The sequence below is a fragment of the Heteronotia binoei genome, chromosome 5, assembly GCF_032191835.1.
Source record: "Heteronotia binoei isolate CCM8104 ecotype False Entrance Well chromosome 5, APGP_CSIRO_Hbin_v1, whole genome shotgun sequence".
NCBI classification, from domain to species: domain Eukaryota; kingdom Metazoa; phylum Chordata; class Lepidosauria; order Squamata; family Gekkonidae; genus Heteronotia; species Heteronotia binoei.
The window spans coordinates 5,850,992-5,867,179 of NC_083227.1; the positions used below are offsets into that span (position 1 = coordinate 5,850,992).

Sequence of the window (16,188 nt, forward strand, 5' to 3'; positions counted from 1 at the left end):
TCTTCTGATTTAATTTCAACCCACTGGTTCTGGTCCTACCTTCCCGGGCCACAGAAAACAATTCCACCCCATCCTCTATATGACAGCCCTTCAAGTCCTTGAAGATGGTGATCCTATCACCTCTCAGCCGCCTCCTCTCCAGGCGAAACATCCCCAGCTCCTTCAACCTTTCCTCATAGGTCTTGGTCTCCAGACCCCTCACCATCTTCGACGCCCTCCTCTGGACCCGTTCCAGCTTCCTTCTTAAAATGTGGTGCCCCAAACTGAACACCGTGCTCCAGGTGAGGTCTTCCCAGAGCAGAGTAAAGCGATACCATCACATCACGTGATCTGAACACCATACTCCTGTTGATATAGCCCAGAATTGCATTGGCCTTTTTAGCCACTGCATCACACGGTTGGCTCATGTTCAGCGTATTGTCCACTTATACCCCTACATCCTTTTCTCATAAACTACTGCTACGTGGTTTGATTTCATTTCAAGGTCAAAATCATAAGAATTCATGAAGATTTGTGTAGATCCGACTTTTACCCAGACCCCCCCAGCACAGGACTCCAGCTTCCCCCCCCAGCTCAAAGCCCCTCCCCCTCCCTTCCGATCGCCTTTTGCAGCCTTGCACGGCCCCCCTCCCCTTCCCCCCTGGAGACCCCGCCCCCATCCAGTCCCGCGGGGAAGGGAGCCCTGGGCGACCAGAATGCCCCTCCCCGGCCGACCCCCGCCATTGCTGGCCAGCTCTGCAGACCCCCCCCCCCTCCCCCGTTTGCAGAAACCCGTCTCGGATTCTGGGTGCAAAGCCAAGGAGGGGAAAATGCAGCTGGGGAGCGGAAGGCAACAAGCCAAGAGGGGGCGGGGGGGGGGGGTCGCCTGCGGCAGCCTGCAGAATATTTGCAGAACAAGCTGAGCTCTCTCCCCCCCCACCCCCCCGCTGCTCCTCTTGCCCGAAAGCCTCCCCCAGCCCCGCTCTCCCCTCCCTCGTGGGTTGCAGTCCAATTCAAGAAATATTTGGGGACTTTGTGGGTGGGGCCAGAAGACTTTGGGGGGCGGAGCCAGGAGACTTGGGGGCGGAGCCAGGAGACTTTGGGGGGTGGGGCCAGGAGACTTTGGGGGTGGCGCCAGGAGATGTGGAGGCGGAGCCAGGTGACTTTTGGGGTGGAGCCAGGGGACTTTGGGGGCTGGAGCCAGGAGACGTGGGGGGCGGAGCCAGGAGACATTTGGGGTGGAGCCAGGAGACTTTGGGGGCTGGAGCCAGGGGACTTTGGGGGCTGGAGCCAGGAGATGTGGGGGGCGGAGCCAGGAGACTTTGGGGGTGGAGACAGGAGACTTCGGGGGCTGGAGCCAGGAGACATGGGGGGCAGAGCCAGGAGACTTCTGGGGGTGGGGCCAGAAGACTTTGGGGTGGGGCCAGAAGACTTTGGGGTGGGGCCAGGAGATGTGGGGGGCAGAGCCAGGAGACATGGGGGGCAGAGCCAGGAGACTTTGGGGGCTGCAGCCAGGAGACATGGGGGGCAGAGCCAGGAGACTTTTGGGGTGGAGTCAGGAGACTTTGGGGGGCTGGAGCCAGCAGACATGGAGGGTGGAGCCAGGAGACTTTTGGGGCGGAGCCAGATGTGATTATTCCTCTAGGGTTGCCAAGTCCAATTCAAGAAATATCTGGGGACTTTGGGGGTGGAGCCAGTAGACTTTGGGGTGGATGACTGGGGAAGATGACTGGGGAAGGCAATGGCAAACCACCCCGTGAAAACGTTGTGAAAGCAACATCACCCCAGAGTCGGAAACGACTGGTGCTTGCACAGGGGACCTTTCCTTTTCCTTTCCATAGGAAATAATGAAGGATAGGGGCACCTTCTTTTGGGGCTCATAGAATCGGATCCCTTGGTCCAATTATTTTGAAACTTGGGGGGTATTTTGGGAAGAGGCACTAGATGCTATACTGAAAATTTGGTGCCTCTACCTCAAACGGGCCCCCCAGAGCCCCCGGTTCCTCCAGATCAATTCCCCATTATGTCCTAAGAGAATCGATCTCCACATAGGGAACAATGAAGTGCCCAGCAGACATTTCCTTCCCTCTCTCACTCCCCCCCCTCCCCGTTTCTGGCCACTCTGAAGTGAGGGATTGGCATCTCTACTCACGAGTCGCAGCCAACTTCTTCCAAGTAACACAGACACCACATCCAAAGAGGAAGCCTTTTAATTGGAGACTGAAGCCTCCGGACGTGGAAGTCACATGGTGGCTGGGGGACGGGAAGGAGACTGGGAAAGCGGGAGAACCCCCGCTGCGACCTGGGAATTGGCAAATCTATCTCCCCCCTGGACTCCGCCCCCCGAGGGGGTGGATAACCACATAGGAGAAAGTAATTTTAAATGCATGAAGAAGAATTGCAGATTTCCAGCCCACGTTTCTCCCTGAATCAGAGACTCAAATTCTCACAATCTCCCATATCTTCTCTCCCACAACAGACACCTTGTGAGGTGGGTGGGGATGAGAGAGCACTCTTGGCAGCTGTCCTTTCAAGGACAGAGGCTCAGAGTGGCCTACAATCTCCTTTCCCTTCCTCCCCCACAACAGACACCCTGTGAGCTGGGTGGGGCTGAGAGTGCTCTAGAGAGAAGATTGTCTTGGGAAGGCTGACACTTGAAGAAGACTGCAGATTTATACCCCGCTCTTCTCTCTGAGTCAGAGACTCCAAGCCGCTTACAATCTCCTATTTCTTCCTCCCCCACAACAGAGACTCTGCGAGGTGGGTGGAGCTGAGAGGGCTCTAGAGAGATTGCCTTGGCAAGGCTGACACTTAAAAGGCACCTCGAATCCCTTCCTTCAGCTGAGAAAAGCCATTGGAATAGTTTTATTTCCTTCCCTGCACAACAGCTAGTAAAGGGTTAGGAAGCAGAGAGTGCCGCAGTTCCTAGAGAGGACACAAAAAGGAGGCGAGAAATACTGAAGTCCTCCAGCTTGCATGGGAGGACTAGGGCTAGAGAAGCCGGACTAGGGGATGCCTGGGTGGGTCGAGGAGGGTGGGGTGGGGTGGGGGAAGCAGCCCTAGTAGGGGGTCTTTCTGGGCCCTGCTTTAGAGCAAGGCCAGGAAGGAGGTCAGGCTGCAGTGGGAAACGATTCAGTTTTGCCTTGTTTGAGGAAGACCAGGACAGGGGGAGATGGGCAGGCCACCCCATAAGGTGGGAGCGTCAAGATCCCTTGCCATCTGTTATTTGCACGCTTGCTTAGAATCATAGACTTGGAAGGGACCTCCAGGGTCATCTAGTCCAACCTCCTGCACAATGCAGGAAAAATACAAACACCTCCACCTAAATTCACAGGATCTTCATCGCTGTCACATGGCCATCCAGCCTCTGTTGAAAAACCTCCAAGGGAGGAGAGCCCACCACCTCCCGAGGAAGCCTGTTCCACTGAGGAATCGCTCTAACCGTCAGGAAGTTCTTCCTCATGTTGAGCCAGAAACTCTTTTGATTTAATTTCAACCTATTGATTTAATTTCAACCTATTGATTTAATTTCAACCTACCCTTCTTAAAATGTGGTGCCTAAAATGAACACAATACAGTTGCTTGCTATGTCTGGGAGAAATGAAACTTAAACTTCCCATGAGGGAGCTTAGGATTCCTAGCTCTGACTGACCAACAGGAGAGGTGGTGGAAGATTGGAGGCGGGCAAATGTTCTCCCCATCTTCAAGAAGGGGAAAAAAGAGGATCCGGGTAACTACCGACCTGTCAGTATACCTGGAAAAGTTTTAGAACAAACCATCAAACAGTCGGTCCTGGAACATTTAGAAAGAATGGATGTGATTACTAAGAGCCAGCATGGCTTTCTCAAGAACAAGTCATGTTAAACTAACTTGATCTCTTTTTTTGAGAAAGTGACTACCTTGCTGGATCAGGGGAATGCTGTAGATATTGTTTATCTTGATTTCAGTAAGGCTTTTGATAAGGTTCCACATACTATCCTTGTTGACAAGTTGGTAAAATGGTAAAAAGATCCTGTTACCGTCAGGTGGATCTGTAACTGGTTGACAGATCGCACCCAAAGAGTGCTTGTGAATGGTCCCTCATCCTCTTGGAGAGGAGTGACAAGCGGAGTGCCTCAAGGATCTGCCCTGGGACCGGTTTTGTTCAACATCTTGATTAATGATTTGGATGAAGGAATAGAGGGAATGCTTATTAAATTTGCTGATGATACTAAATTGGGAGGGGTTGCAAACACAGAAGAAGACAGAAATGTGATACTGGATGATTCAAGGGGGACTGCGAAGAATCAGAGATTGGGGATAAGCCTTGTTCCAAGGGTCATTTCTGGCTCATAGAGTCGGGGTGTGTGTGTTTCAGACTTAGAGAGGGAAATCTTACTTTTCCGTCCTGATTCTCTGGGAGAAGCTGTGGGTGTGTGGGGAACACAACCAGGATTTGCAGAATGCTCACCATCAAAACCATGGATATGGGACAATTTACAGCATACTTGATGTTGATGTTTCGGGGGAGGGATCTGACCCCTAAGAACTTACTGAATTGCTGAGTTAAGTGTGTAGAACCTTCTCCTTTCGACCCAAATGAACCCTACTGCCAGCACATTTTGGGCTTTTCACAGCAGGCTGGACTGGGGAGGGACTGAGGTTCAGAAAGGCCTCTCCAGAACCGCTGTTCAGATAAAAATGTTTGCCAGTTAAGGATGCTGGCGGCTGTACTAGGTTTTTGCCAAAAGAAGAGAGGTTGTAGATATCAGTTACCCTCAACTTGTCTATTTCTTCCCAGGATTTGGGAAAGGAAATATTTCTGCCAGTTTTGTAGAAGTCCGAAAAAAAGTTAAGACTGGCAGATAACCTGAAGGAGCGAGCATCACAGAGGAAAACGGCCACTAGAAAGGCCCTTCTGTGTGTTCACTTCTTTCTAAACCTCCAGCATTTGGGTGTGCAAAGAACGGTCTCGTCAGAATCAGCGATTCCTGGTGATTCCTTAGATGACTTGGTAGAGTCTTGGAATGACAGGCTCTCCGGGGCCATCGATGAGATCGCACCTAGACGTCCTCTGCACCCCCGCCAAAAGTCGGCACCCTGGTATAACCAGGGGTTACGGCAATTAAAGCGTGGACTCGGACGGCTAGAGAGGCAATGGCGGCATACTCGAGACGAAGCGATTAGAACATCTTATAGAGAAGTGATGAAGTCCTATGAGATGGCAGTCAAGGCCACAAAGAAAGCATACTTTGCGGCTAAGATTGCATCTGCAACTTCGCGCCCGGCACAACTGTTCAATACAATTCGGACCCTTACAACTCTGCCACAAGGCAGACCAAATTCTAAAGAATTGGAGATTGGCTGTGAGGCTTCTGGGAACTTTTTTGCAGATAAGGTCGCATCGCTCCGCTACGACTTTACCGCCATATTGGAGACAGTATGGGAACCTGAGGCTCCATGCCTGTCTTCAGAGTGTGTCCTGGATGGTTTCAGTGCTCTCAGTCTGGAGGAAGTTGACAGGATCCTCGCATCTGCTCGCCCTACAACTTGCAATCTGGACCCTTGCCCCTCCTGGCTTATTAAAGCTTGCCAGAGGGAGCTCAGATATCCTGTACGGGATATCATAAACAGATCCCTGATGGAAGGGCATTTTCCAGCACCTCTGAAAGAGGCTGTGGTCCGCCCTCTACTGAAAAAACCAACTTTAGACCCGGCCGAATTGACACACTATCGGCCGGTTTCGAATTTACCCTTTTTGGGTAAACTCACTGAGAGGGCAGTGGCGTTGCAGTTGCAGAGCTTCCTGGAGGATGCTTCCTTTCTCGACCCCCATCAGTCCGGTTTCCATCCAGGTCATGGGACGGAGACGGTGCTGGTCACTCTGATGGATGACCTCCAGCGGCATCTGGATCAAGGCGGCTTGGCGGTGCTGGTGTTGTTGGACCTATCGGCAGCGTTCGATACGGTCGGCCACCGGCTGCTGTCTTGCCGTCTCGCCGACGTGGGGATTCAGGGGTTGGCCTTACAGTGGCTCTCCTCGTTCCTTTTTGGTCGGGGACAAAGGGTGGCAGTTGGGGGTGAGCTGTCCCAGAGGCGCGCGCTGGATTGTGGGGTGCCTCAGGGGGCAGTTCTTTCCCCAATGTTATTTAATATCTACATGCGCCCCCTTGCCCAGATTGCCCGGAGGCATGGGCTGGGTTGTCACCAGTACGCTGATGACACCCAGCTCTATCTACTCATGGACGGCCGGCCCGACTGTGTCCCAGAAAACCTGGACAGGGCATTACAAGCCGTGGCTAGATGGCTCAGGCTGAGTAGGCTGAAACTTAATCCAGCGAAGACAGAGGTCCTTTGCTTGGGTCGCTGTGGTCTGCGGGGGGGGGGGGGGGAATTCCCCTTCCAGCCCTTGACAATGGCGCACAGGGTCAAGAGCTTGGGGGTACTACTTGAGCCTGCCTTAACTATGGAGGCCCAGGTAGCAGCCACTGCTAAGTCCGCATTTTTTCATCTTAGGCGGGCGAGGCAGTTGGCTCCCTTCCTGGAGCGGGACGATCTAGCAACAGTGATCCATGCAACGGTCACCTCAAAGTTGGATTACTGTAATGCCCTCTACATGGGGCTGCCCCTGTGCCGAACCCGGAAGTTGCAGCTAGTGCAGAACGCCGCTGCCCGGCTGCTATTAGGGCTCCCTAGACGGGAACACATTCAGCCGGGCCTTCGGGGACTGCACTGGCTGCCAATAATATACCGAGTCCGGTACAAGGTGCTGGTTATTACCTTTAAAGCCCTATATGGTCTAGGACCTGCCTACCTTAGGGACCGTCTCTTCCCATATGTTCCCCAGAGAGTACTGCGATCTGGCTCCCAAAATCTGCTCGTAATCCCCGGGCCTAAGGAGGCCCGGTTGAAGTCAACGAGGGACAGGGCCTTCTCAATAACAGCCCCTTGCTGGCGGAACCAGTTACCGGAAGAGGTCAGGGCCCTGCGGGATATTGGACAATTCCGCAGGGCCTGTAAGACAGTCCTCTTCCGATTGGCCTATAACTGACCGGCACCAAACCACTAAAGTGCCAAAAACTGAAGGAAATATATGGATTGCATGTTGTTGGACGAATGCACTGTTTTTTAAATGTTTTAATGTTTTAATTTTTTAACTATGTTAACTGTTATTATACTTAAATTTGAACTTTATGGTAGAATTTTTGTGTTGTGAGCCGCCCTGAGCCCGCCTTGGTGGGGTAAGGCGGGATATAAATCAAATAAATAAATAATTATAAGCTATAGGAAGGTTTTACCTTCATACGGATTCTCTGAGGAACGTGAGTCGGATCTGTGCCTCAGCCTCTTGCCACACGTAGAGCATTTCTGAAGTCCCTCCTGTTAAGTTTTGTTGTCTCCTGGTTATGCCTCTTGCCTGTGAGAGGGGATCTTTTGACTCTTACTCTGGGAAAGAACCCTCCGGAGAAAAGAGAACACTGGGCACCAAGTTCACAATTTTATGAAAATTTATTAATACAGGATCTTGAACAAAGATTTCCTGTCTTTAATCACATCCAGACTTCTCAAACCCATCCTTTGACCTGAAGAAACGCATTGGATACATAGCTACACCCTACAGATAACTCATAGCCACTCATTACTTTATTTAAGAGAGCAGAAGCAAGAAAAATAATATAGACATCCAATGTAAAACTTGATAGAAGGTCTCACCTTTCACAAGGACTTCCTTGGAGTTCCCTGTAAGATGGAAGGAAGGCGTGGAGAGTTCAGGAGACGACCTCTCATCTCGGCTTCCACTGGGCTTTCCCTCTACTTTTAGACATTTTTGGTGTGTCTGCCCTCCTCTTCTGTCCAACCAGAATCTTCCCAGTCCTCCTGGATTCCTACTAACCTGACAGGACTTCATCTTTGGCAAAAAAGTTCATCAATAATTGGGATTTGTGTGAGACCTCCATGCATGTGCCCTGATCATGCTTCTTTGTCAAGGACTCCTTGTCTGGCCATTCTCTTGACTTATTCCAGGAATCTTTCCAAAACTTGACTTCTCTCAACACCGTCTTCTGACATCCATTTTAGATCCAGGCATCCAATGAGTCCACATGAGCTTCTACAGAGCCAGTCTGATTTAGTGGTTAAGTGCATGGACTCTCTTATCTGGGAGAACCTTCGCTTGCAGCTGCTGGAATGCCCTTGGGTCAACCATAGCTGTTGCTGGAGTTGTCCTTGAAAGGAAAGCCGCTGTGAGAGCCCTCTCAGCCCCAACCACCTCACAAGGTGTCTGTTGTGGGGGAGGAAGGGAAAGGAGATTGTAGGCCGCTCTGAGCGTCTGTCCTTGAAAGGGCAGCTGCTGTGAGAGCCCTCTCAGCCCCACCCACCTCACAGGGTGTCTGTTGTGGGGGAAGGAGATAAAGGAGATTATAGGCCATTCTGAGTCTCTGATTCAGATAGAAGGGTGGGGTATAATCTGCAGTTCTTCTTCTTCTGCCCCACTCCCTAACTATCTACCATGGCGCAGCCTGTACTATGCAGGCCATAAAAGATGGGGTGGTTCTAGCTAATGGTTTTCTATCCCCTAAACACACTAGAGATCTGTCTCTCTTCTAGCAGCATAGACTTCACTGAACGGTAAGCACAGTTCAAAATGTTACTAAACTGCAAGCGTATACTAGAAGCGTCAGTATAAAATGGCATTAAATTCTTCAGCCTAGTTCCTGTTACTGATAAAAAATTTCACTATGAATACCACATGACACGCCTCCTTTCTAATAATAATAATAATAGCAATGTGAGTTCATAGAAATCTAATTGTGCTTCTGTAGCCCTTCACATGTGCTTCTATAGAACAGAGGTCCAGTTGGGTAGATTTTCAAGTTCACAAAGACTCCCTTTCAAAGTTCATTTCTAAAACAAGTCAGAAATAGTCAATAACCCATTATCCAATCAGGTTCTTCAGGTAGTTCTGATTTCTCTTCCACAGTCCTCTTATATGAGCACCACCTGCCGGGAGTATATAAAAATCTTTTAAGTATATTTTTATATTCCCCAAATTCAGACTTCTCTTCTCAATTAATCTCACCAAAAGATTTTGGCAACGATGCTTGTTTTTTACATATCTGGCAGTGATTACCACAGACAATGCTGTGATAATTAATTACTAACCACGAAGTTCATATTTCAAGGTCTCGCCAAGAGATCTTGAATCCTAGAGAAAGTCCCTTACTCCAGTGATGAGAACTGAACCAGGCAACATCTGTCCCAGCTGCATCCAGCTGTTAATTCTGCCAACGTGGAGGGTCACCATGACACAACACTGGTTTCCTCTGTGTTCTGGTCTCAGCACAGAGACAGGTTTTTCTGTCTCTTCAGGTAGAAAAGGCCTAGAGTGAGGCCTCACAATGAAGTCAAAACAATTCAGGCTTTTTAGATGTCTAACACTCCCTTGAGTGGAATCCTCCGAGCTAAAGGAGATGTGAGCTGATCTTAGATCTACTTCAGCTGACAGAGCATATCTTTGATTTATTCTTCCTGGGATCTATCTGAGGGCTTCAGACACACCTAAGGTTCATTCTGTAGGCTGAGCATTTGTAACATTCCTTCTTGGTTACGGTAAGATGTCCACGTAGATTAAAGCTTTATACAAGAGTTTATACACTTTGACGGTTTTCATAGTCTGTGGTCGTTTTTTACTTGTGAAATAAGTGAAGTGCTCTTTTTCCAGCCTAAGGGGCTACATGGTCTCTCCTCGTGTCAGTTCTCAGGTGTTTTCAAAAAGTGCTACTCCAACATCATCCCTTTGCACACTCTTAAGGACTCAAAAGGTTTCTCACCTGTGTAGGTTCTCTGATGCCTTTGAAGAGTACCACGGCGAGTGAATCTCTTTCCACACTCTGTGCATTCAAAAGGTTTCTCCCCTGTGTGGGTCCTCTGATGCAGTTGAAGGTTGGCACTCTGAATGAATCTCTTTCCACATTCTGTGCATTCAAAAGGTTTCTCTCCTGTGTGGGTTCTCTGATGCTTTTGAAGATGGCCACTCTGACTGAATCTCTTTCCACATTCTGAGCATTCAAAAGGTTTCTCTCCTGTGTGGGTTCTCTGATGCCGTTGAAGACTGTCACTCTGACTGAATCTCTTTCCACACTCTTTGCATTCAAAAGGTTTCTCCCCTGTGTGGGTTCTCTGATGCTTTTGAAGATTGCTGCTTTGACTGAATCTCTTTCCACATTCTGAACATTCAGAAAGTTTCTCTCCTCGGTGGGTTCTCTGATGCTTTTGAAGATGGCCACTCTGACTAAATCTCTTTCCACATACTGAGCATTCAAAAGGTTTCTCTGTGTGGGTTCTCTGATGTTTCTGAAGATGTTCACTCCAACTGAATTTTTTTCCACACTCTGTGCATTTGAAAGGTTTCTCCCCTGTGTGGGTTCTCTGGTGCCGTTGAAGATTGCCACTCTGACTGAATCTTTCTCCACACTCTGTGCATTCAAAAGGTTTCTCCCCTGTGTGGGTTATTTGATGTCTTTTAAGATAGTCGCTCTGACTGAATGTCTTTTCACACTCTGAGCATGCAAAAGGCTTCTCCCCTGTGTGGGTCCTCTGATGCTTTTGAAGATAGCCACTCCGACTGAATCTCTTTCCACACTCTGAGCATTCAAAAGGCTTCTCCCCTGTGTGGGTCCTCTGATGCTTTTGAAGATAGCCACTCCGATTGAATCTCTTTCCACACTCTGAGCATGCAAAAGGCTTCTCCCCTGTGTGGGTCCTCTGATGCGTTTGAAGATAGCCACTCTGACTGAATCTCTTTCCACACTCTGAGCATTCAAAAGGTTTCTCCCCTGTGTGGGATCTTTGATGCTGCTGAAGATTGCCATTGAACCCGGATTTCTTTCCACCTGCTGAGCATTCAAACTGTTTATCCTCTTTGTGAGTTCTTTGACGCTGCTGAATCTTGCCCTTCTGAATGAATTTCTTTCCACACTTTGAGTTTTCTAAAGATTTCTCTCGTTTTTCTATTCTTTGGTTCACTAGAAGCTGTGATGTATATCGGATGTCCTTTCCATACTTAATGGATTGACTCATTTCCATTCTATTGCGCTTGGGGAAAAGTACATTACGCCTTCTTCCATTTCTCTTCTCAACAAAGTGGCTGTCCTTCTTTCTCTTGGGTCTGCCTTGATTCCTTACATTTCCTTTCAAGTCTTTATTAATAACTTCATCTGGTAAACGCAGACGAAGTTCCTCACCCTCCTCATTCGTCTGATCATCCTTTGCTGGAAAAAAAATGGAAGCATTAGTACCTGGGAGAGCAGGTAAGGGTCATCTGTGTGATGGGTCCTTGGCCTCGTCAAGCTTGACTAACCTTAACCAACCCCTACCTTTCCTCAGAACATTCCGGATTTAAGGATACCTTTCAAGAGCCACAGCTGAGCTCTTTCCCAGAAGGAGCTGCTGACTTTCCAAATTCCAGGCCCCAGAAGGCCTCCCTCCCACCTTGTCCAGTGGGGTTTATTATTCTACCAAACTAAGAGCTGCTTAAAAGTGAAGCAGAAATGTCCCATGGGCATTCCTTGCTTGTTGCCTTTACATAAGCATGAAAGAAACCCAGTTTGTACCAGCTCACTTGGGAAGGAAATGCTCTCCTGAGATCCTCTTGAGAAACTCTCCAGCCTTTCCTTGGATGTGAGCCAGCTATCTGTCTCCACCGTAGTCTCTGTAGCACAATTCTGGACTAAGGAAGCCGTGGCCATAAGAACATAAGAGAAGCCATGTTGGATCAGGCCAATGGCCCATCCAGTCCAACAGTTTGTGTCACACAGTGGCCAATATATGTCTGTGTGTACATACACACACACATATATATATACTGTGGCTAATAGCCACTGATGGACCTCTGCTCCATATTTTTATGCAATCCCCTCTTGAAGCTGGCTATACTTGTAGCCACCACCACCTCTTGTGGCAGTGAATTCCACATGTTAATCACCCTTTGGGTGAAGAAGTACTTTTTTTTATTCGTTTTAACCCGACTGCTCAGCAATTTCATGGAATGCCCACGAGTTCTTGTATTGTGAGAAAGGGAGAAAAGGACTTCTTTCTCTACTTTCTCCATCCCATGCCATTTATCTATAAGGTAGAGAGAGATCCTGAATAAACGTTAGCAAAAGCAGACTTAGGTTACTTCCCAGAAACCACTGCAACATGGCGACTCCTGTCTTTCCCACACAGGCAGTGCCTGGCTGCTGTCCCCTCCCCCCCCCCCCCAGCTTACATTCCTTAAATTCTATGCTCTGTCTCTGGTTGAATGTCTAGAGATTAGTGTCACAGTTCTCCTGTATGGCCAGGGGCTCTGGTCTGGCTGACGACCTGTCGATGGGCAAAGTTTAAGGTTTTATAGTGCCATCAACGGGAAGGGTCTGACAACCGGCGCGCTCAAGACATTCCCACAGGGAAGTTTTTATTTTGCAAAAAAGGTATAAATATTGTCAACGTTCCGTTGTGCGGCCGTCAAGAGAATCCTCTTTTCTGACTTCGGTTAAGCAGTGGACGCTGCGTTGAAGTTGTGTGCTCTGAGCTGGTCAGTTGTTTTGCTGAAGGTTCAATCAAATACATTAGAGCATGCTTGTGTCTTCTTCTCTTCCTACCAAAACTTGGTTCTAGCCAGATCCCGTCCAGCCCGGTGAACTTAAGTGAGGCAGTACTCCAAGGGGAAGCACCAGATAACATTTTTCCCCGTGACAGGCTCTCTTTTTATTCCTGTTTCTTTCTTAGAGAGGGAGAATGACGATTCTAATAGAGGAAGGGCAGAATCCAAGCAAGAATACAAGAATAATCTACCCCACATTTCCTGACTTTCTCCATCTACCTTCCCAACAGCTGCTTTCTCGACATACCTTGCCTCCCTCTATCTTTCCCTTTCCCTTTCCACCCCATCCCCCCATCCCAGGCCAAAACACTGACCTACAGCACATTTCTACCTGTCAAGCATGCATATTTTATGTGCCATGAAAGTCAACAAGACACAGAGCACAACACCACTCTGGCCTGCCCCCCCCACCAACCTTTACAACTAAAGGGTGCATAATAGAGCCATCTGGCCAAAGAATGTTTAGGTTAGCCTAGCAGAAACAGTGAAAGGTGCCTCTCCCCCAGATTCACACAGCCAGGTCTTATCTGCTCTCAGAGAAAGTGTGAGAAAGGGAGATGTTTGTATTAGCTTGCATTCCTTAGTCATAAAAGAGATACTAGGTAGTAACCTTTGAACCCGTGACTCAAATTTCATCTTTATGTTATCCTTTTGAATTTTTCCTATAAAGAAACTATTCGAATCTCTATCCGTCATTACTTCCAAGGGTTCTGTCTTTGACAAAGCTATGTTGATGTATAATGTATTTTATGTTGTGAGCCGCCCTGAGCCTGCCTCGGCGGGGAGGGCGGGATATAAATAAAAGGTATTATTATTATTATTATTATTATTTACATAAGAGAAGCCATGTTGGATCAGGCTAATGGCCCATCCAGTCCAACACTCTGTGTCACAAAAGAACATAAGAGAAGCCATATTGGATCAGCCAATGCCCCTTCCAGTCCAACACTCTGTGTCACAAAACAACATAAGAGAAGCCATGTTCGATCAGGTCAGTGGACCATCCAGTCCAACACTCTGTGTCACATTCGAGAAGCCATTTTGGATCAGGTGAGTGGCCCATCCAGTCCAACACTCTGTGTCACATAAGAGAAGCCATGTTGGATCAGGTGAGTGGCCCATCCAGTCCAACACTCTGTGTCACATACGAGAAGCCATGTTGGATCAGGTCAGTGGCCCATCCAATCCACCACTGTGCCACATAAGAACATAAGAGAAGCCATGTTGGATCAGGTCAGTGGCCCATCCACTCCAACACTCTGTGTCACACAGTGGCCAAAAATTTTATATATATATACACACACACACACACACACACACATATATATATATATATATACTGTGGCCCAGTAGGCACTGATGGACCTCTGCTCCATATTTTTATCCAACCCCCTCTTGAAGCTGGCTATGCTTGTAGCTGCCACCACCTCCTGTGGCAGTGAATTCCACATGTTAATCACCCTTTGGGTGAAGAAGGACTTCCTTCTATCCATTTTATACAATAAAGCAACTTTTGAATCAATAACAAAAGCTCAATTATTGAGAAATATCGCTGCTTGACACCAGCACCCATTGTATTTCTCCCCAAATTGGGCCTTATTATGGAAGCCCAGCTAGTATAAGGGGGTTCATCATTTCCAGACCACAGTCAGAGCAAATGTTCATAATACCGTCCAAGGAAAATGTATGTTAAAAAGGCTGGCAACAGAGAAATGAGGATCTGGCCCCTTCTGGAGTCTTTCTGAGGGCCTCTCATCCCACCTTCACCTCAGTCCAGGACCCCTTCTCTAGCTTGGGTGACAACTACACCACCGGCCACCGTTGCCTCTGGGCAAGGAACGCGACAGGGAGTCAAAACGGCATATTGCTGTTCAGTGTTTTGATTCATGCCTCATCACAATGGCGGAATTCACACCTTTGGCACCTATAAAAGATCCTTACCCAGAGAGGCCACGTTCCCATAGTTCTCCAGCATGACTTCCCTGTACAGAGCTCTTTGTCCCGGATCCAGCAGGGCCCACTCTGCCTCCGTGAAAGGGACGGACACCTCCTCAAAGGAAAAGGGACCCTGGAAGAAAAAGCAGATCCCCTCCTCATCAGAGGTCAGGCCAGGCAGAGACTGCACACTGGAAGGGAGTATCTGGGAAGGTACGGAAAGGAAGGCTTGGGGGAATGGCATGCAGACCCTCTCTTACCCAGAAACCTTCTAGAAGTTCCCCTGAGAAAGGAGGAGGGGCCCAGGTTGTCCTCTGCACATCTCATCTCTCCTACCTGGATTGGAGGTGCAGCAGCCGTTTCCACCCCTCTGAAAAGACGAAGGCTCAACAGCATCTCTCCACTGCCTGTTCCTGAGACAAGGGAGGAATGAGGAGTGTTTTCTGAGACTTGCTATTCCATTGGCTTGTTTGCACCTTGCTTCGTGCCCCCCCTTCCCAGGGATGTGAAACCTGGCCCTCTGTTCACTCACCGCGTTTTTAATGAAGAAAAGAGCTGTGTTTCTCAAAAGCTGACGTTACAATGAAATCTGTTAGTCTTAAAGGTGCTACTGGACTCTTTTCAAATTTTAAAATACTTTATACTAAATTCTGGGACCCGAAAGCCTCAAGCATTACAAAGGCTGCTGATGTATTTCGGAGGGGGTGGAAATGACGTTGCGCGACCATCACTGTTACGTAGGCCCACAAGTGACTTCAGCGCATCTAGAGACTCAAAGGCAGAAGAAGAAGAGACTGGATTTATACCCCGCCCTTCACTCAGGGTCTCAAAGTGGCTTACAATCTCATTCCCTTCCACTCCCCACAACAGGCACCTGTGGGGTAGGAGGGGCTGAGAGAGCTCTGACAGAAACCACTCCTGAGAGAACAACTCTGAGAGAACTCGACTGATCCAAAGTCACTCAGCAACTGCATGTGGAGGAGTGGGGGAATCAGACTGCTTCTCCCAGATTAGAGTCCACGCTCTTAACCACTACACTACACTGGCTAATACAAATGAGTTTTCAGAGTGTGCCTTCACAAACAGGTTTTCAGCCAGATGCGACATCAACTCAACATCAAATCTGCCCCAAGCCCCACTCCCCAGAGCTCCTAGGAGTTCCAGGCCACACCTTCCACCCCTCCCCAGAATCCGGTTTCCCTCACCAGCCCGCGAGATCCCCATAAGCACAGCCACAGAAGCGAAATTCTCCCAACTTATTGGCCCCTTAAAAAGTGTTTTTCAGAGCTCTGCTACCCCAGAAGGTGGAGACACCCTTTCTTCACCAGGCTGAATGGAAGGAGGGTTAGAGATGAATATTTTAATTAATGTGAGGGACTGCCTTCCATGAACTCGTCTAATTGCCTTTGAGAGCGATCACAATTAGTGGATGTTGAGTGCCGCATGTCAAGAGGGCTTCTTGCCATGAGTTCTGCATCACTTGCTTTGATCTGTTGTGTATCAATGAGAGCCAGTTTGGTGTAGTGGTTAGGTGTGCAAATTCTTATCTGGGAGAACTGGGTTTGATTCCCAACTCCTCCATTTGCACCAGCTGAGATGGCCTTGAGTCAGCCATAGCTCCGGCAGAGGTTGTCCTTGAAAGGGCAGCTGCT

General features: G+C 48.7%; 2 protein-coding genes across 2 annotated transcripts in view; both read right to left on the bottom strand.

Moving 5' to 3' along the window:
* Window positions 1-16,188, bottom strand: part of LOC132571595 (zinc finger protein OZF-like) — a 388,663-nt gene that overhangs the window by 90,933 nt on the left and 281,542 nt on the right. The gene's annotated exons all lie outside the window — the stretch shown is intronic.
* Window positions 1-16,188, bottom strand: part of LOC132570911 (zinc finger protein 420-like) — a gene marked incomplete at its 3' end in the record, with an annotated part of 56,761 nt that overhangs the window by 36,060 nt on the left and 4,513 nt on the right. Inside the window, exon 4 of the mRNA XM_060237548.1 lies at window positions 14,873-14,943. Coding sequence (XP_060093531.1) covers window positions 14,873-14,943 — 71 coding nt within the window. The remainder of the gene's footprint in view (window positions 1-14,872; window positions 14,944-16,188) is intronic.